The 22,599-nt window shown below is 36.3% G+C and overlaps 1 protein-coding gene across 2 annotated transcripts; it reads left to right on the top strand.

Moving 5' to 3' along the window:
• The first annotated feature begins 463 nt into the window (after window positions 1–463).
• On the top strand, window positions 464–21,424 carry LOC129260444 (kelch-like protein 17). 2 transcript variants are annotated; one of them, XM_064099619.1, is made up of 8 exons: window positions 464–621; window positions 2,048–2,339; window positions 3,325–3,670; window positions 4,094–4,602; window positions 5,488–5,719; window positions 13,101–13,241; window positions 14,659–14,851; window positions 15,440–21,424. In XM_064099619.1, exons 2-8 carry the CDS (start codon window positions 2,286–2,288, stop codon window positions 15,660–15,662), a joined length of 1,698 nt encoding a protein of 565 aa, XP_063955689.1. In that variant the 5' UTR covers window positions 464–621; window positions 2,048–2,285; the 3' UTR covers window positions 15,663–21,424. The 2 variants fall into 2 exon arrangements, with proteins under 2 accessions (XP_063955689.1, XP_054754399.1); XM_054898424.2 differs by lacking the exon at window positions 464–621 and adding an exon at window positions 1,705–1,919.
• Window positions 21,425–22,599: the final 1,175 nt, after the last annotated feature.

Below are 22,599 nucleotides of genomic sequence, written 5' to 3'. Positions count from 1 at the left end.
AATTGCTCAGATGCAGCATTTGAAATGATGACAATAAATCAATGATTTAACACACTTATACTTGACAAGCCATGCTTTTAATCAACAACTTGGACTACTGGCAAAGCACATCATATCGAAAAATGTGGTGACATATATTCAGATATAAAACTACGTTCTTAATTTGCATAAACGTGTGGCATCACGAAAAGTAAATTGGGTAAGTTTTAATCAAATAATTTTCACAGAAGTAAGGAGTTTTAGACATATTAAAATCAGAAACTTTGTTTACGAAGCCGATTATTTAAAATCCAAGGTTGTGAAAGAGAAATGCTGCAATTAAGGTATTGCCTGCTGTGATGTGTGCATGCCCTCGTGACTAGCGGTATCACTGGTATATTGTGAAAAGGTTCACTTATCATTTGAAAAATAATAAATTGTGAAGTTTGTTTGCATTTGTGTTTCTTGTATTGATATTAATTAGATCCCCTCTTGGCCATTTAAAAAGCCTCATATTCCAAAGCTTCAAGGGGCTCCGCGGACCTCGAGCACACCAGGGGCCCCTCAGCAATATTTCGCTCGTTAGCGCTAGTGGAGCAGTGCAGTCAGATTTTCAACAAGAAATGTGGAGCTTCAACAAAAGTAATTGAGAATGACTGTTCTATGAAGTATGCATGTGTAGTTTATTCATGCTGCTTTAATACACAGTATAATGATTTCACATGTGTCTGGAACAAAGTTATAATTAGCAACATATACAGCAAACAAGTATCCAGTCTGCGTCCATACACAGGAATTTCAGTCACGATTCATCTGGTATCAAAGCCATACACTTAATTCTGATTTGAATTGTAGAGAACGGCAAAATTTGATTTCCATCGATCTACATGTACAGTGTGTGGAAGAATAGAACATGGACATATTGAGATCCCCTAGCATGACAAGAATAATGGTTTTAGATCTCACTCCCGAGGGATAACTAACGTAATTAAATCTCCAGATTATGATTAAAAATCCTCTGTATTGACCTATTCTAGATGGAAAAAAACATGCTGTTCCTAGATTGTGCGTTGTATATTGATTGCCTCTTTGTTTGATGTAGTCTTTGATAGCAAGAGACGTCAGCAGTTGGTATCCTATCTATATTTTTTTTTGGGGGGGGGGCTTGATTTCTAAATTTCAGTGCTGCATAAGTAAGGCATCTACAGTCAAATGCCTGCATAGTTATGTAGAGTTGTGTCGATTTGTGCTTTGAGTGTTATGTATGAAATGATTTAGATATCAATTTCTTTTAATTAAAAAAAAATCATTAAACTGGCTTGGGCAGACAATGATGTATGATGTCATATAGTGTAACTGTAGATTTCAGGATAAAACATGTTTTCCTATAGACCTTAGCCATATAGTTCATGGGATGATCACCAAGTGGCAATTGCATGGTGCTTGCTTTCATAGGATTAGGGTGTGCAGAAAACCATTAAGAGATCTAAGAGGTCAGACAATGACCATTCTCTCAAAAGCCAAAGAAAACAGAAAATTAATACCCAAGGAAAACAAAATAAACTTTAAAAAATATATAGTATAATAAAAACACTTCATACTTTGTTGGGTTTGGGGCTCAATAGGTAATCTGAATGGACATTTTCAGTGTTTTCGTTATACTATATTTTTTTAAAGTTTGATTTAGTTTTCCTTGTGTATTTATTTTCTGTTTTCTTTGACTTTAGGGAGAATGGTCATTGTCTGACCTCTTAATGGTTTTCTGCACACCCTAATCCTATGAAAGCAAGCACTGTGCAATTGCCGCTTGGTGATCATCCTATGGACTGTGAAATTACTTCAGCAAATGATCTTCCCATCTACTCAATGTGGCTGTGTCTCTTCGTGTGATTGAAACTTATTATTCTTCCTGCTTTACAATGCGAGGGAGGGAAGTATATGTAAGTATAGGAGAAGTGCAAAAAATCAGTCCAAGTGAGAATTAGCAAATAACAAGCAAAATTCTTTCAATTGGTTTCCTGTGTAATAATAAGAATAAGTGTTAATTTCTTTCTCTCCACATCTGCAGGATTGAACAGTTCATCCAATGTGACATGTTGCTTGGGCATCTCATGGCCAGACCAACCACACCCCATGTACCCAAACCCACCTCGACTCTTCCCAACCAAGCATATCCTGCTCTGATGCGGGGATATCTGTAACAAGTGCCTGTATCGTGTCGGAGCTCGGAGACAAAGCAGCTGCTGAGTTTGTGGAAGCGCAAGACTTTTTCAGTTGGGACTATATGTTGAAGCCTGGCTGCCATCATGATTCACTCAAGGACGTATACCATCACGGTGCACATCAACAGTGCCTTTCAAGTAAGTCAAGATTTCCTGGAGATCAAGTTTATAAAAAAGCCATATTCAGATTAACTTGAAGTTCAAGAATACCAGGTATCATCTTATCAAGGAAATTTACCCTGATCTACCCCAGTCAGAAAATATTAGGTATCTTTTCCTATGTGAAAGCAAAATACTGGTATTATCTCCCCCCCCCCCCCCCCCGAAAAAAAAGAATAAATAAATAGCATGTACTTGTCAATGTTGCAAGAACATTTCGAGGTTGCAGGTATTCTCACAGTGTGAAAAGCAAGTTATGTGAACTTTCTCAACCCAGCGAATAGTGCTTTTTAGACCCACAATGTGCGTTGCGGAGCTAGCAATTTTGTCTTGCATATCTTGCCTGCTAATCAGACCATGGTGCAAAAGGGTCTGCTTGGAGTTGGTGTGAATGCGAAGAATGATTATCGGGTATTTTGTGTCCTTATAAAGTTCTTGTACATTTTTACAAGTATTCTGGTGATCATGTTGTTCTAAAAACGACTATAAATGATTATGGCTTCCCTCAAGCCTTTTGATTTATTAAAGTACATCGACAGTTATTTGTTTTTCTGAAAAACTGATCAATATTTGTATACATCAAATATATGCTGGTTTTTCTAAGGAACCAGTAGTGCATGAAGTCATTGAAAATAACAGAAAATTCCCTGTGTCCCACATTTCCTCAAGCCCTTTGACTTTATATTAAAGTACATTGACAATTATTTCTTTATTATGAAAAAACTGATGAATATTAATATAAACATACATCAAATGTATGCTGGTCTTTCTAAGGAACCATTAGCGCATGAAGTCATTGAAAAAAAGAAATTTCCCCATTCACCCTTGAATTTTTTACAATGTGTATTTCGCTTTAGAGGCTGCATGAATTTCGATTTAGAATAGTGGATAAATGATAGTGTTAATAAAGCTAAAGTGAGTAATCACTGACATAATTTTTCTTCTGTTCTTATCTGATATTCAGGTTATGAATGATCTCCGGCGTAAACATGAACTTTGTGATATCGTCCTCTGTGTGGAGGACCAGGAATTCCATGCCCACCGGATCGTTCTTGCGGGCTGCTCCCCGTACCTTCGAGCCATGTTCACCAACGGCATGCTGGAGTCGGCAAAAAGTCATGTGGAGATACGCGGCATCGACCCCGTTGCCATGGAAATCATCTTGAACTTTATCTACACGGGTACAATTGAGATTGATGTAGAGAACGTTCAGATTGTGCTCGCTGGGGCCAGCATGTTGAACATGGGTAGTCTTCGTAATGTGTGTAGTACATTCTTACAGTCACAACTTGATGCCAGTAACTGCCTTGGTAAGTCAATTATTTTCTGTTATGGTAAGGTCCAATTTGCTACGTAGGTCCTGTACATGTAGCTACACCCCTCTCATTACATATCAATTTCAATGGCAAATGAAATGATCCCTGTTCAGATTTTCCATAGAGGCTGCAATAAATCACAATAATCATAGAAAAACTGTGAATGTTTGCATTTTTTCTCTTGAGTTCCATATTTTCCTACATTAATTTGATCTAAGAAATTAGTGCACAGAGAGTGTTATTTATTTTATGGGAAATCGGGTGTGCAGCATTAGAACCCCTTCTATATACATTGGCAAAATCATGAGGTGATTCCTATGAAAACAAATAATGATGTTATTTTTAAATTGTTAATGAATTTTTAGAAGGATATGATATCTTATGATGTCTATTTGTAATTTTTCTTTGTCTTTATAGGAATTCACTCTTTCGCTGACATGTATTCTTGTCGAGACCTTGAGAATGCCTCCCGTCGATTCATCTACCAACACTTCCAGGAAGTTGTTGGGACTGAAGAATTCTTCCTCATGCCTGAACAGGACGTCGTCGACCTGCTAAAGAGCGACCAGCTCCAGGTCGACGGAGAGGAGGAAGTCTACGAGGCTGCCATTTCATGGCTGAACTATGACCTCCGTAACCGCAGCCATTGCTGCTGCAGCGTGTTGGAGAATGTCCGCTTTGCGCTTCTAGGGAAGGACTACCTCTTGGAGAACGTCTACAGGTCTGAACTGATCAATCGTTGTACTAAGTGCCAGGATCAGGTGGCAAATGCCTTGAGGATTAGGAATGATAACCAGGCATTGGCATTGATTGGTAGCAGGTCTCAACCACAGAGTATCTATGTCGTTGGAGGAAGGAATGACTTGGATTGTCAGCTGAGTAGCTGTGAGAGATATGATGCAGTTCACAATAGATGGATACCTCAGGTAAGGATAGTCATTGAGTTAAGACAAAATTACAAAGTTTATTGGTATTTCACCAAAGTAAGAAAAGACCCAAAATGAGTTTGGACATGGCCACCCAATAACCACAGACATTTGTTTGTGAGAATGAGCAGGTATGAGAATTTTAAATAATGCTTTGTTCACACAGTGGATTTGACGGTATAATATGTATTCACTTTTCCTTGTTTATTCCTTGAAATTAAAATCTTGGATGAATTAATGTCCATTCGCTATGAGTAATGGTGTTTCTGGATATCCTCATGAAGAGGGGCAAACAATTTTTGATGACCTAAAAAAAGAAGTCAAGGGTCACTACCATTTCCAGAAACACTTTTTTCCTGTTAAAAAAAAAAGTACAAGCAATGAAAAAGAAAGAAGAAAAAAGGTATCTGTCAGGGGGCAGGGGGTGGACAGTCTGCCCACCCCCCTCCCTCAGTCCCTAAAGTAGCAGCTATGATTTTGGAGGTTATTGCAAAACTGGACTATGGTCATGGTTTAAGTGTCCATTACTATTTTATAGAATGCACCATCACTGTACTTTTATTCAGTGTTTCCTGTTGAATATCACTAAGAAAGCAACCATCCATCTGAAAGCTGAAGTTGTATTAAGGATCATTTTTTGTAAATGAGCAATGTGTGTTCATCATTTACATAGGCATCAATTAAATTTAACAGCATATTTTCTTCAATATCTTTCCATAGAGCGATCATTTCTTCCCCAAAGTTTGCCTGAACGTGCAACATACAAAGGGTGTTTCAGAAACAACAATAACTCAAATTTGACTGATGTTTCACTTGCTTCCTTTTGCCAAAGTTGGGCAGAAAATCTCAACGTGGGGTGTTTTTCATTTTCTAACTCATCTTCAGGAGAGCATGGAAATCTCCAGAACAGCAGTAGGTGTGGCTACCCTGGATGGCCACCTCTACACCATCGGTGGTGAGTGTGCCTTCAACGGTTCCCATGACGATGACACCATGTACCTAGGTCAAGTAGAATGTTACAACCCATTGTTGAAACGTTGGAACCCTGGTGCCTGTCTGGGTGTGCCGAGGTCCTTCGTCGCAGTGTCCAGCCTTGGTGGTCTTCTGTATGCACTAGGTGAGTAGTCATGTGTGGTAAGGAGTCCTCATTCTAAAGCACATTTTGTGACGCAGTTGTACTAAGATCCGATTGCAACAAAATTGTAGAGTGTGCGCAACCTGCAACATGCTGCAAAGGTGATCTGATTTGTTGCAGAAGAATTGCAGACCGAATCACTGAGATTCCACATGTCAAATCTTCTGCGATTTTAATGTCATCCACAATCAGATTTTGTCCTAGACGATAATGTCACAACCAATTTACTGTGCTGCTGCATCGCAGTCGAGAGTCGACATATGGGTAAAAGAGGAGGTGCCATTGAGATGTCGCATTTTGCTGAGTTGTTACAACGTGTGTGCTGACTTGTGATGAGATTTGCACTGATATACAATGGGCCACTTGTTGCAGTCAGATAGTGCAATCGCGTTGCATGCCAGTGTGCACATCAATTTTTTTTGCCAAATGCGCTCTCTATATATAGAACTGTGATTGTAGTGTGGCTATTTTCAAAGAAACTGTAAAAGCACTTGAACATTCAAACCTGTAAAATCTTAAATGATCAAACTTCCAAACAGCGATAGGAATACTGAAATCAAAATTCCAGCATATTTTGAGCCTTCATGTACATGTAGGAATAAAGCTAATTCAATTCCAAATCGTAATAGCGTCATCGTTGGCTACAAGTTGAAGTCAATTTGACTTCACTCTGATCACATGGCTTTCAGCAAAGCAGAATTCTGATTTTAGTATTCCTGGCAAAACTTGAAATAATTTTACTTCTTAAAACTTTCCCATTTAATGCAAAATGTGCTTTGTTAAAAAGTTGCATTGTTTCAATATCTTTTTTTTGCATTGAATCTTGTAGATCAAACAGTACCATACTGAATGTTTATGAGGCGCCGAATGTACCATTATTATATAGAACAATTATTTGTTATATAATCATTATTTATTAAATAATAACTATTATTTATATATAATTTACATTTTATTTGTAAATAACTACTATTATATAAAATATCATTTCTAATTATTTATATATAATTCCAAGTAATACTTCATTATTTGTAAATAATAATAGTTTGACATTCCATTATTTATAAATAATGATTATTTGTTTTTCATTATTTATAAATAATGATTATTTGTTTTTCATTATTTATAAATAATGATTATTTGTTTTTCATTATTTATAAATAATGATTATTTGTTTTTCATTATTTATAAATAATGATTATTTGTTTTTCATTATTTACAAATAATGATTATTTGTTTTTCATTATTTATAAATAATGATTATTTGTTTTTCATTATTTATAAATAATTTGTTGAGTTTTTCATTATTTATAAATAATGATTATTTGTTAAATAATGAAAACGTCTACTTCATTATTTATAAATAATTTTTTCGAGTGCACCATTATTCTCATTATTTATAAATAATCATTATTTAATGTTCGAGTTTTCCATTATTTATAAATAAAGATTATTTGTTAAATAATGAAATATCTACTTCATTATTTATAAATAATAATTTTGTTTCAATATCCCATTATTTATAAATAATCATTATTTATAAACAATTTTTACAGTTTGCCATTATATACAAATAATCATTATTTATATACAAATAACCATTATTTATTAAATAATGCCATTATTTATTAAATAATGCCATTATTTATTAAATAATGCCATTATTTATTAAATAATGGAAAACTCGCTATAACATGCAAATGTGGGACCGCCCATGATATGAATATTCATGATGCGATTTCCTTTTTCGTGATTTTTCTTCACAAATTTTTGTCCATTTCCTCTTCATAATGACATTTCTTGAAGCAATTTTCTAGGGATATGGTCTGATTGTAATATTCTTCATTTTCTATATAACTTCGTCTTCGTAGAAATATCAAAAAGTGTAATTTTATACGATTTTTCCTACAGTTCACAATCCCCATAGGCGTGCGTGTACGGTAGGGACAACCGGTGAATCGACGGAGTGCTCTTCATCGAAATACTACGTTGGTTGGTCCCCGGAAGTGGCGGGCGGAATTTAGCCCGAATCCTCGATGGAAGTCGATCAAGTGCATATGAGCTGAGAGAGTGAAATATCAGTGTACTTGTACAGGCCCTTCTACTTTTTATAAATATTTCTTGTTGCTTTTTTTGTTAAGTTAATTTTTCCTGGTGTAGAGATAAGTTTCAGTTCTAATAATGCACTTCAAATACATTTTGGAGTGTCTGTTTGAGGCGTTTGGGGCGATTTCACCCTGGCCCCAAAATGCTCGCAACGACAATACGGGGGCATGATGACCCCTAATTTTTTAAAAACTTATTTTTCTATTGAAAATTATCACAAAATTCACCAAAAGTGTGCACGAAAGCCTTCGTATTTCACTTTTAAAACTCCAAAAAGTGCCCAAATGACAAGCTTGGTCGCTTCGCTGTGTCGCTTTCAACTTGAGAACGTTTACGCGTCTGCTTCCCCCCCCCCCCCCCCCCCCCTCCTCCGAAAGAAATTCTGTATACGGCGATGCTCTAAAGAGCCTGGCACATTGATTTATGTATACTTCATTTTCATTATTTTTATCTCATTATCATCATGGCCTTACGCAGAATTTTTTCCGGGGGGGGGGGGGGGGGGGTGGGGGGAGCAGGACGCGCGTAAACTTTCTCATAAAAATCTTGAGAAAGCGAAGCGACCAAGCTTGTCATTTGAGCTTGGTCGCGTCGCTGTCTCGCTTTCAAGATTTTTTTGAGAAACTTTACGCGCGTCCTAGCTGCCCCCCCCCCCCCCCCCCCGGTAAAAATTCTGTGTAAGGCCATGATGATAATGTGATAAAAATAATGAAAATGAAAAGTACATATAAATCAATGTGCCATATGCTCTTTTGAGCATGGCTGTTCACAGAATTTCTTTCGGGGGGTGGGGGCAGACCCCGGGGGGGGCACTCAGTATATAATGCATAGTGGGTATGTGCCGCGGAGGGGACCCCCATTTTTACACTCAAATTTCCGTTCCGAGGCATAGCATTTTTGTCTTATTGAGAAAAAGAACAAAGAAAGCCGCTCCAAAGCATAGCATTTTCTTCTTCTCGAGAAAAAAGAGGAAAAAAATCCGCTCCAGGGCTTCGCATATTTTCCGGTACGCCGTTCCGGTCGCAATTTTGGTGAAAAGCGGCCGCAGCTCGCTGTCCGACCATCGCCTCTGCGCTAGCACGCCCGTCAGTCGTGCCGCCGGGCTAGCTGCATGCACGTTCCATAGGGATGCATACGCACTCGCAAGCAGGCGACCCGTTCCAAGGACCCCCGTTTTCACAAACATTTGTAGTTTCGAAGCCCGTTCCGAGGACCCTCCTTTTTACAATTCGCCCGCTCCAAGGCCCCCGTTTTTTGTCTCGCCCGCGGCACACCCCTACCACTTTTTTGGTCGAGTGCCCCCCCCGGGGGGCAGACGCGTGTAAACGTTCTCAAGTTGAAAGCGAGACAGCGAAGCGACAAAGCTTGTCATTTGGGCTTGCGTCCCGTGGCTGTCTCGCTTTCAAGATTTTTTTGAGAAAGTTTACGCGCGTCATGCTCCGGCCCCGGCCCCCCTGGAAAAAATTCTGCGTAAGGCCATGTTGATAATGAGATAAAAATAATGAAAATGAAAGTATACATAAATCAATGTGCCAGGCTCTTTAGAGCATGGCCGTATACAGAATTTCTTTCGGAGGAGGGGGGGGGGGGGAGCAGACGCGTAAACGTTCTCAAGTTGAAAGCGACACAGCGAAGCGACCAAGCTTGTCATTTGGGCACTTTTTGGAGTTTTAAAAGTGAAATACGAAGGCTTTCGTGCACACTTTTGGTGAATTTTGTGATAATTTTCAATAGAAAAATAAGTTTTTAAAAATTTAGGGGTCATCATGCCCCCGTATTGTCGTTGCGAGCATTTTGGGGCCAGGGTGAAATCGCCCCAAACGCCTCAAACAGACACTCCAAAATGTATTTGAAGTGCATTATTAGAACTGAAACTTATCTCTACACCAGGAAAAATTAACTTAACAAAAAAAGCAACAAGAAATATTTATAAAAAGTAGAAGGGCCTGTACAAGTACACTGATATTTCACTCTCTCAGCTCATATGCACTTGATCGACTTCCATCGAGGATTCGGGCTAAATTCCGCCCGCCACTTCCGGGGACCAACCAACGTAGTATTTCGATGAAGAGCACTCCGTCGATTCACCGGTTGTCCCTACCGTACAGGCGCGGCTATGGGGATTGTGAACTGTAGGAAAAATCGTATAAAATTACACTTTTTGATATTTCTACGAAGACGAAGTTATATAGAAAATGAAGAATATTACAATCAGACCATATCCCTAGAAAATTGCTTCAAGAAATGTCATTATGAAGAGGAAATGGACAAAAATTTGTGAAGAAAAATCACGAAAAAGGAAATCGCATCATGAATATTCATATCATGGGCGGTCCCACATTTGCATGTTATAGCGAGTTTTCCATTATTTAATAAATAATGGCATTATTTAATAAATAATGGCATTATTTAATAAATAATGGCATTATTTAATAAATAATGGCATTATTTAATAAATAATGGCATTATTTAATAAATAATGGTTATTTGTATATAAATAATGATTATTTGTATATAATGGCAAACTGTAAAAATTGTTTATAAATAATGATTATTTATAAATAATGGGATATTGAAACAAAATTATTATTTATAAATAATGAAGTAGATATTTCATTATTTAACAAATAATCTTTATTTATAAATAATGGAAAACTCGAACATTAAATAATGATTATTTATAAATAATGAGAATAATGGTGCACTCGAAAAAATTATTTATAAATAATGAAGTAGACGTTTTCATTATTTAACAAATAATCATTATTTATAAATAATGAAAAACTCAACAAATTATTTATAAATAATGAAAAACAAATAATCATTATTTATAAATAATGAAAAACAAATAATCATTATTTGTAAATAATGAAAAACAAATAATCATTATTTATAAATAATGAAAAACAAATAATCATTATTTATAAATAATGAAAAACAAATAATCATTATTTATAAATAATGAAAAACAAATAATCATTATTTATAAATAATGAAAAACAAATAATCATTATTTATAAATAATGGAATGTCGAACTATTATTATTTACAAATAATGAAGTATTACTTGGAATTATATATAAATAATTAGAAATGATATTTTATATAATAGTAGTTATTTACAAATAAAATGTAAATTATATATAAATAATAGTTATTATTTAATAAATAATGATTATATAACAAATAATTGTTCTATATAATAATGGTACATTCGGCGCCTCATAAATGTTATGATAAAAGGTTATTTGTTTTGTAACTTTCTTACAATAACAATGAAACACAATTTCTTTTTTTACCTTTAAATCATGATCACAGTTTGAAGTGAAATATTAATTAGATTAATTAGATGAGAATCCACACCAGGAGAGCCTATCATGATTAGTTTGTCAGGGGTTCTCACTGACTTATTTGCTCTCAGCCAATCAGATGCAAGAATTTTCAGTAGCTTTTAACATGTGTTGATGAAAATCACTGATAAAAATCTTCATGTATCACTCCCCTGGATATATTTGTGTGCACTAGTGGGTGGATGGAGTGTGTGACTGCGCATGTGTACCTAGACATATGGGCCAGACTCATTTGGCATTGAAATTCACAGAACAAGTTCACTCCCCCCCCCCCTTCCCCCAAATACATTTGAATAAAAATATAAAAATCAAACACGTATAACACTGAAAATTCTATCAAAATTTGATGAAAATAGGAATGTTATGACATTTAAGAATTTTGCATATATCTCACAAAATAGCTACAACCCAGTGATAGGCATTGAGAGAGTTGGTGATGTCATTCATTATTTCTTTTACCCTGAAATATTGACACATGCAAATTTTAATCAGTCTTTCTAAAAAACATGATTAACCTTTCTATTAGTTTGAAAATAAAGATCATCACCCATTTCACAGCTGTGGGTATTTGATCAGTCGTTTTTACTAATGAGATTCCGGGTTTATGCCCTTTGATATTTATAATAGGCTTACAAAAAGGTTTTGATGGTTTCGCTTATGCATCAGGATTAATAGATCATTAGACTGCACTAGAGGCATACATGTGTGAATCATCTTTAAATTGGGATGCTTGAAAAGATCAAACTATAATCAGATATGTCTCGCTTTCATTTCAAACATGATTCATTGGATGTGAAAACTGTGAGCAGTTTTTTCAGATCAGTTTTTGCCTTAAGGGGCAAATCACACATTGCTGGCTGAGATGATAGTTTGCGTCAATTCGCCCCCAAAATTGGTGATGGTGATGATGATGATGATGATGATGATGATGATGATAATTACAATAATAACAATGATAACAATAATAATAATGGTACTAATACTGATAATAATACTATTACTACTAATAATAATTATAGAATTTATAAGGGGCTTAATACAGATGTCTCTATTAAGCAATCAGAGCATCTTATTACAGAGTGTGACCGTTTTTTTTCATGGGGTTACAATAAGACACATATTGCTTAATAGGCAAGTACACATTTCAAAGAAATTGTGAACCACAGTAACCCACTGAAAGCAATTGGCCAAACTCTATAGTGCCATCTAATGCCATCTAAAACGGTGATGTGTGATCTCCCCTGGTAGCATTATCAATTTTTAAGCATCTGCTGTCAGCGGCTCTCAGATATACTGGATCTCACCATTATTCATCCCATAATCAAAGTACATGTAGTTTACAATGTGCATGAAAATATAATTTGATTTTGTACAGTTATCATCATTCAGAGGCGTTATTTTAAAGATTTATTCACTATTTTTGGTCACAATCATAAAGCATTCATCCTGCTTGTGAGGATCGATTAACAAATTCACAAGGAGCTACATGTACATGTAGGTGTGATGTAAATTTGCTTTCAAATTGAATGTGCTATAATGTACCACTGCAATGGTAAAATAGTTTGCTGTGAAAACCATTCACTCAGGGAAAATGGTCTGAAAATGCATTCTAAACTCCCTGGCAGTGACTTGTGCACAGAAGGACCCTCTCGGCAATTTGTATTTGTGCTAGTCTTAATGTTAAGACCCTCATGTTGATCAAAGTTTCAATCGGGGTCTGTGCCAGCAGACTAGTGCTCACATCCATTTCTGGGGACGCTAGCTACTCAAAATGAGATTACACATCTCACATCATACATGTTTTGGCACTTTATACGCATGACTTACAATTTGTGAAATCTGTGAAAGAGCCCCCGGGCTTTATTTTCATTACCCTCCTATTTTTTTTCCTTGTGTATGTACATTAGGAGGTGAAGACAACAACACCAGTCACAATGCAGTGGAGGTTTACGACCCTAGCAATGATTTCTGGACCTTTGCACCCTCCATGAAGCAGAGGAGAAGTGGGTGTGGTGTGGCAGTGTGCGACGGGAAGCTTTATGTTGCAGGTAACCTACAGTCTAGTGTTCAGAGAGTGGCATTTGCTCTTCCGACAATTGCTCTGATTGAAAATCTGCACGTTAAGCCAAACATAAAACCTAACCTCCAAAATTAAATAAACTCTAATCCTTATCTTTACATTATTCTGAACCAAAAACTCTATTACAATCCTAACTATAACCCTATGCCCTCTGAGATAGTAAGACCGGAGCAAATGTAGCAGGAGCAAATGTCATGTCACCGATAATGAAGACACTAAACCCTGAGATGTGTACCTCACAGAATAGGACATGATTAAAAAAGGGTGTTATTTGTACATGTAATAATGGTATAGGATTTGTATAGCATAAGGATCCACCTTGCTAGGTGCTCAAGGCACTCATATATTAACCCGGCAAAGCTAGTCTACCGATTCTGGTGTGCCCAGCTTTTTGAGGAATTACTTCTTGCCGGTATCCATTTACCTTTATACCTGGGTTGAGTGCAGCTTAATATGGGTAAATTTCTTGCTGAAGAAAAATATGCCATGGCTTGGAATCAAACCCATGTCCTTCAGATTGAAAAACAAGAGTCTTAAACACTCGACCACCGCGCCCCCACATATGCATTTTTGTTCTATCATATGGTAGAAGCAGTCCATATGTTTTGTTTACTGATAACGCAACAGATGGAATTTATTTTAATCAGTCAATCAGATCAGATCAGATAGAGCGTGTCATCATGAATAATTCTGATATCATGGGCAGATTGATAAAATATGGTTAGATGTAATATATTCCAGACCTGTTTGTATAACTATTAATTTCATCTATGTGTAGTTTTTGCTGGTATGGTATGCTGGTGGTTCGTCATTTGATAAACAGGTGGTATTCTATACCATGCTAATCTTTGAATCCAATTTAATTGTATTCATCTATCTTCATTATTGAGTTAATTAAATATAGAATAAAAATGAAGTTACATACATGAAATGATAAAGAATAAAGGCAAATGAGGATACAAAAGGACTAGGTAACTTCTTCATCATCATTGTTATCATTGTCATAATCATTGTCATCATCATCATTATTCATCATCATTTTCATAATCATAATCATTACCTCCTTCGTCATTGTCATCTTTATCATCTTCATTATTATATTCATCATCGCCATCAACTCCAATTTCATCAACTATATTCATTGTTTTCATCAATAAAATTGTCATCATGAACATCATCATGTTTATCATCATTATCTCTATCATTACTCTTATATCACCATCATCATCATTGTCATCTCAATCATCATCACCATTTTAAACCGAGATCACTATTTCAATATGATTACATTCATCATCATCATCATGATAATTCTGATGATTATCGTCATCATCAATGTCACCATTACCCTTTTTTATTCCCTCTTGTTTTTTTCCTGAAATAAGGTGGTTACGACAAGAGCTACCGAACAGAGAGGGCCAGCGTCGAGTGCTACGATCCCGAGACTCAAGAATGGCACTTTGTGGCGGAGATGGAGAAAGCGAGGTCAGGTTTAGCCTTGGTTGCCATGGATCATTATATCTATGCTGTCGGAGGTCGGTTACGACATACTGACCAGTTCTTTAATATTGCTGAAAGGTGAGAGGTGGCAATGTCAAATGTATTGGCGGTTCCATGACATTTGCTCCAGCGACAATTGCTCTGATGAAAAATCTGCATTTTAAGCCAAACCTGAAGTCTAACCTCCAAAACTAATTAAACCCTAATCCTTATCTTTAATTCAAAAACTCTATTACATTCTTTACTCTAACCCTATGCCCTCTGAGATATTAAGACCATAGCAAATGTCACAAGAGCAAATGTTGTGTCACCATATTGGCAGACTCTCTTGAATTGAAAATTGAATAATTGTATTGAAAATTTAGTTTAGTTTTGCCATGAGGTTTTATATTTACAGGTCACATGGTGCAATATAAGTGCTGATTTTGGAATGAAACCTAACATATGTAAAAGTCTATTTGGGAAAGCTGTTTCTTCAAAGTGAAACAGACATCTCTTCTTTTTTTATGCTGCTGCTTGAATCCTGATGACAACATTGCTATGAGTTGAAGTTGTGTCATCAAACTCAGTGCATTTAACATACAACATTTAAATGTACCTGTATTTTATTGACTGTGTTTGCATTGTAGTTCTGAAGCATCTCTCCTGATTTTTATCATCTTTCAGATACAACACTCAAACCCAGCAGTGGTCTTCCATCCGGTCAATGATTACACCTCGAGCCTGGCCAGCTGTTTCCATCTACGACAACAAAATCTTTGTGATGGGCGGGTACGATGGATCCAACCGGCTGCGTAGCGTCGAGGTGTACGATCCGCATCGTGATTCCTGGTCACGAGCAAGCAACATGAACGTAGCACGGGCAGGATGTGGAGCTGCGGTGGTATGACCAAGTGGACCCGGTCTTGGGTCTTTTCGCTCAGTCGGTCAGCATGATAAAAACTGATTGAAAAAGTTTTAACGATGATGACAGCATGGCAGCGTCAGGGACTGCTTTGAACCTTCTGTGAGAATGTAGCATCTGAGATGCTTTCACCATTGACCAATTAGTTCTTAAATGTTAGGCTTAAGACAGTGATCATGAAGCCAATGGATTAATTATCTGGTTGGATCATGCGGTTATGAGAGAAGATCAGTCTGCATAGTCCTGGACAGGTTAGAAATATTAAGATTTTCTTGATCTTGTATCACAAACAGGTCTACATATTACTCTGCCTAGGCTAAGTCAAATCTCTTGAGATCACAGAAATCTTGATTTGGGCAAAATTTCACTTAGAATATGTTTTTAACACATATTTTGTATATTCTTGTCTGGGAGAGTGCTTCAAGTTAGGTGACTATTTGACTTTGGAAAGTTGACTTTATATGCAGAGTGTACTGTATCTGGTTATTCCCTCATATGGATAAGGATTCAAAACAAAAGAGCAATCATTTTGAACAAGCAAAGTCGGATTTCCACAGGATACATAATAGGCAAATTTAGATCTGCAATGCATCTTCCGTGACATCATTTGGCGAAGATTGTCATTATGCACTTGCCAAAGACAACTGCCCTCAATCCCTCTTGCTTTGCCTCATTTAAGTTTACAGTCCTCTGAAATCTACTAAGCATAACCCTCAGTTGGGCCTCCTGGGTAGTTGTGTTATGTCATCAGAGGAGCGTTTCATGAAAGGACGTTCCGCCATCAAATCCTGTTTTATCCGAAAAATACCGTAGTGGCCGTACTTCTCAGCCGATCAAGATCAAGGAAAGTTGTCAGATCTGACAACTTGTCAGACAAAAATGTTGATGAAAGGCTCCCCACACCACCAAAGAAAGTATACTATATACTGTTAGATGATGGATTTGCTGATTAGGTACAAAGCTTACGCTTTGAGTCCCCACTTGTTTATAGGTACGTCCCGAGGTTTCTTGCAGGAATCCCACTACAAAAGAGCTATGCGTCTTTACACAGCAACTTTCCTTCATTCCCCATTGTCTTGCCTTTGATGAAATGTGAGATTCTTTATAGAAAGGCCGTTTGCCGGATTCCCATGCAAAAGAGGCGGTACCGTAATTTAGGACTCACACATTGCATCAGTAGCGAAGATAAAGCAACTCTTCAGCACCCTGCAAACTAGAACTCTGATCAGCCCAGGAACATTCTGTGTCACTGGATTAGCATCGCAAATCTGAAGCTGCCTTAGACCCTGGCAGTTTGAAGGATTAAAAGATTTCCAGGGCAAACTTTATCTAATCCAAGATTTGTTATTTTATCGAAGTGGGGGGGGGGGTGTTTAAGTCATGCCCAACTGATGACTTGCACATGATATCTAACAAACAATATTGTTAATTAATATGCAACTGCACATTATCTCTTAGCATGATTTTACCAGTCCGATGATGCATTTTAAATCACACGCAACCGGGATTTTAAATGAGACTTTTAGTCACAATGAAATCTTCATGGAAACCCCCCCCCCCCCCCCCCCATGGAGCCCTGAATCTCAGGGCTAAAAAAACTTGGTTTTTATCAGAATTTTTAATTGGTTTATACTAAAGGACCAAAAGCATGGAAACTTATGACCAAACTCTGCAGCACCTAAACCCGTCTAATTCTGTAGAGATTTTCTCAACAGGACAAAATGTATCTATTCTGTAATGTTTCGTACCGATGCTTGCTAGGCAAGCAGTTTTACTTACAGTGTGCTTATGTACTTTATGAATATACATAACAGGGTAATTGTAAAGAGCACAGCAGAATGAGCATGGAGTTTTGAGTCTTGAGTCTTTAGATTTTATTTTCTTAAAAATTAAACCTTCATTCCCTTATCCATGTCCACAATAAATTTCTTTTGAACAAAAGTGGGGACGATGCAAGAGCTAGCATGCTCAATATCTTTTCTTTGAAAATGCACTAAATGCAAATTCCTTCCATCATGAACATGATTTTTTTTCCTTTATTGTTCTTAAAAACCTATGATTTTTTTCACCATTGATCATTGTTTGTCTTCCTGTTCGTGGAGCGTTGTGGCCCAGTGGATTAGTCTCCGTACTATGAAACAAAGGGTCATGGGTTCAAATCCCAGCCATGGCGTAATTCCTTCAGCAAGAAATTTACCCACATTGTGCTGCACTCGACCCAGGTGAGGTGAATTGGTACCAGGTAGGATTTATACCTTGAATGCTTTAGCGCCTATTAATATGGCGACTCAGCTACAGCGGGTAATAATATGATACCAAGTATCAAAGCGCAGTTGAGTATATGCACATAGTAACTGCGCTATATAAATGGACATATTATAATTATTTATTATTCTTCTACGAGTATCTTATTTTATTTTGCTCAACATCGAAGACTGAAAAAGCATGCCTGCTTGCAGGTTGTATGTAAACAAGAAGTGTTATTGTATTGCACAAAAGTAATCTGTTGATTAAATTTAAAATGATAGGTCATTTGTCTATTGTATTTGTGATTAAGTTATGATAAATCATCGCTAAATCTCGGTTTCGTTTTTTGTGGGACTCACTGTATATTGGTGAAGATTTTAGGAAAATCCATTAAAGATTAAGAAAGTTATTTGAATGTTAATTTTTTGATTTGTGATGTCATATACTAGCAGCTGCCCCATATTATGGTGTTTAATATAAAATGCATAAATTTCAAGTTTTTAATGGTTAGTTCATGATGACAAAAAATGATCTTCTTCAAAGTGGGTATGAAATGATTTGCCATTTGATATACTGAAGGTACAATAAAAAACATTTTTGTTTTTCTGAGAAAATGACATTTCATTGATGGGAAGCTTCTTGCACATGTCATGAATAAAAATGAAAATTCCAATAACTCTTTATATCTTTGATGGATTTTATTCAAACCTTAACCAATTTTTTTTCTGCCATTTTTTACAATAAACTTATTGTCAGGGTGAACTTCCTCTTTTAGAATACTCTGAGACCGCTCTCATCCCAAAAAATAATTTCTTGTTACTAGTTTAGGGTCCATTTTGAAAGTCCATGTATGATCAATGTGTCTACCTGACACCTTCTAAGGACTATGGCCTCCTTGGTGGTTATCTGGGATAAAGGCCAAACACTTGATTTCATGTATTCATTTTGAGACCAATTTGTGTATCAATGATCAAATACTTCAAAAGGATCAATAGTATTGATCGATCAACTCATTCTAGGATAGTACTATGGATATTTATCTGAATTAGAAGTACTCTTTTTATTGCTGTGTGTGATGGCTATATCTTATTTGAATTTGAAATTCATTTGTAATTGATTTAATTTTCACATCATTTTTCCAAATATTCTCTTTGTGATGCACTTAAAAACATGTATGAAGCATAATATGAATGTTACATTTTTTATTTCGGGTTTCATCATATTGCATGCCATATCTTCCAGAACTGTAAGCATGAGAGTTAGGAAAAACAAAAGAGGAAAACGTATTATTTGCTTTTGTGCGCCACAAGACTGTGTTTTGCATTAAGATGTAGGTGGTTATTGCGAAGCCTTTCATTACAAGTATTATTGTACATGTATCACTTTTGTTGCACCTGAATTTGTATAAATGTTTAGAATATTGTGATATTAAATGTACTAATGGATGAACGTTGTAGACTCATTGCCAGATTGTTCAGATGATATGTTGATGTCCTGAAGAAAAGTATGACAGTCTTAAAACTTTCCTAGCAAATTATTATTTTTATTTTTTTTATGTGGTGAAGGGCAGTTTCTAGTTCAAGTTATACACTTTGTTTTTATGTTACAGTAAAAGAAAAAAAATTGAAATTTTGCGAAACCATTTGTCGTGCCTGCAATGCTTTTTTGTTAATATTTTGCTTTTGGAATGTAAAGATAAGTTCTTGCCTTGAAGGAGAAATGTATGAATATAATATATATATTTCAGTATATTCACATTTCTAAAGTTATGTATATATATATAGTGTATAAAAAATGAGGAGCGGTTTTTATTTTTTGATTTGCTTAACATTATGTTCTTGTTGCAACTTGTCTTACTAACAGTGTTTATGTTAAAATCATGTAATGTTTCAATGAACAGCTTGTTATTATATTGAAGTATTAAGAAAATTCATACTTTTTAACAGCGAGCTTGACACCAAGAATATAAAGATTTATTTGTCAGTATGACTATTGTCATTTTTTTACTACGCATATACATGTAGCGTTTTATATTTCAAAGACAAAGAATTATAAGTTATTTCATCCATTGAAAAGTTTCCTCCACATCCTTAAGCCTGGTGCATGTTACACAATCCAATGTGACACAATTTCTAACAAATCGTATTTTGCATTCAAGTGGAAAGTTCCAAGGAGTTGAATTATTTTATTTGAAGCTCAGCATGATGTTAGGAATAATAAAATCAGAATTCCGCTTTGCTGCAAGCCTTGTGGTCAGAGTAAAGTCCAAATCAGCCTCAAGCTTCAGGTGATGATGATGTCATCATGATATGGAATTGAATTTGCTTTTAGTCCTACAGAAAGGCTAAAAATAGAATGGAATTTCAATTTCAGTATTCATACTGATCATTCAGAATTTATAGGTTGGAATGTTTCTATCAAATGATGTTACAGTTTCTTTGAAAACTGGATTGCAACGACTTGTGTAGTGTGCCTGCATGGCTTAGATGCTGATTTCTATGTTGTTTGAATGAATATACATTCTAGTATTTTTTAATCAGTATCGGAGATTAAATCTCAATACCTTTTTCTCATTTTACTCAACATGAAATGGCAATATTTTTTTTTTCCGGGTCCGGCAAAAAGGTGTGCCAGCCTAAAATCAAAGATTGCCGCCATTTCCCCACAAAATCTTGAGACCAAAAATATTGTTATTTCATGTTGAGATAAGGTAAAAGGAACAGATGAATTCTATCACCCATTTATAACCCACTCCTAGTACAAACCATGAGGTAAAATTATCATTAAAACATCAGATTAAGTGGGTGTTTCATAAAGCTGTTCTTAATTTACGAGCAACTGAATGAACGACAGGTGATCCTTTCTTGTGGAAAATGATGTCCAGCATAATTATCGTCATTGATGGTAATTTAGCTATGAAAGGATTAGCAGTCATTTGTAAAGTCTCTGATATCGTACCAACAGCTTTATGAAACACCCATCAGATGTCTATTAAAATGCAACGAATGGATATTCCAAGTATCACCCATTTATTTTGTTTGATTTGGGAATAAAGGATTGAGTAAAAAAGGTGAAAATCTGCATATTTTTTTTTCAAAGAAGAAACTTTAAATGATTAATCATAAGCATCAATTTTATGCACAACTTTACTGATCCAATGAGTCCAAATTATTTATTTTGAATCAAAGTTTCCTCTGTTCTTGTGAGCAGTTTGTTAATTGCATATTCTTATAAGAAAATCTGGTCATTTCATACTGTCAATACCATGATAATTTTGAGCCAGTATGGTAACATTATTCCCTGTCATCACAAGAAAATTCTTTGATAATACAGTATCTAGATTTTCCCCAAACATATCAGCTCCAAGTTGAAGAAATCATTAGTCCTTTATTTTTGTTTTGTCCTGGATGGAAGTTGTACCTCTATAAGAAGTACTGTCATTATCTAAAGTCATGATTGTTTATATTAAAAAAGAATTAAAAACCATTCCCTAATTCAAATCATGGCTGATTTCAATTTGTCATTTTTTGTATTAAAAAAATATTAATTTTGTAGCTTCATCTTGACCTTGTGTTGTATGATGCTAAAATCAATTGTGAAAGTTGAAAATGAACCCGCATTTATGCATACATGCCCAGATCCATGTGAGGGAGGGGCCCAGGGGGGCCTTGCCCCCACCCCTGGAAAAGAATTATAAGTAGAGGGGGAGGAAAATAAGGGAAAGGGAGAGGAATTAAGAGAAAGAAAAGGGAAAGGGAGATAAGGGAAGAGAGGAAGGAAAGGGAGAGAATAAGAAGGGACGTGGAAATCTAGAGAAAGATAAGCAAATGAAGGGAAAGATAGATTAATGAAAGGACAAGCAAAAGAAAGAAAGCGGGTGAAGAAAATAAGGTTATAAAGGACGGCCTCTGCCCATTAGCTCCATGGGCAGAGTACGATGAACATTAAAAAATATATATTTTATCCAGCTATTTTTACCACAAAGGTATTGAAATTAAACAGAAGTGAAAGGACCTTGCTTTCGGCAGTCGAAGATCTAGGGGCGTGTGGTCCTTGCCCCCCCCCCCCCCCGCAGAAAAGAAAAGAGAGAGAGACAAGCAGTGAAGGGAAAAGGGGAAATAAAATTAAAAGAGGGGAAAATGAGGAAGAGGTGAAGAAAGAGGCCATGCCGAAACGGAGTTGCACCCCCATCTCCCCGCCTTTCTCTATATTTGCTGAAGTAACTGAAAACACTTCATTATAAGGTGTTAGACCGTCCGAAAAATAGCGAAGGAGGGAAACAAGAGATATGAAAATGGAGGGAACCAGGGCCGAAACGGCATCGTCCCGACGCTGCTGGCTTACCCCTCCCAGTATATGATACAGATTATAGGCCCTGATTAAAAAAAAAGGAAAAACGGGAAAATTGGATAAGGGCCGGCACGACCCATTTCGTCTACACCTTTCTATTTCCCTTCCTACTCTATTCATCTGTTATTTTGTACAAAAGGCATGAGGCTCCTCGAATTTACAATTTGTGATATTTCCCCCTTACACGATCGAGCTGGCCAACGCCCCAATCCCCCCCCCCCCCCCCACTCCCAGTATTCCCAGTAGAGGGGTACTTTTTCGCGGGACTAGTCCGGCCTGCAAATTGAAAAAAAAAGGGGGTGTATTTGACTTTCACCCGGAGATT

Source organism: Lytechinus pictus, chromosome 1 (genome assembly GCF_037042905.1).
Source record: "Lytechinus pictus isolate F3 Inbred chromosome 1, Lp3.0, whole genome shotgun sequence".
Lineage (NCBI taxonomy): Eukaryota > Metazoa > Echinodermata > Echinoidea > Temnopleuroida > Toxopneustidae > Lytechinus > Lytechinus pictus.
This window is presented reverse-complemented; position numbering and strand designations above follow the sequence as displayed.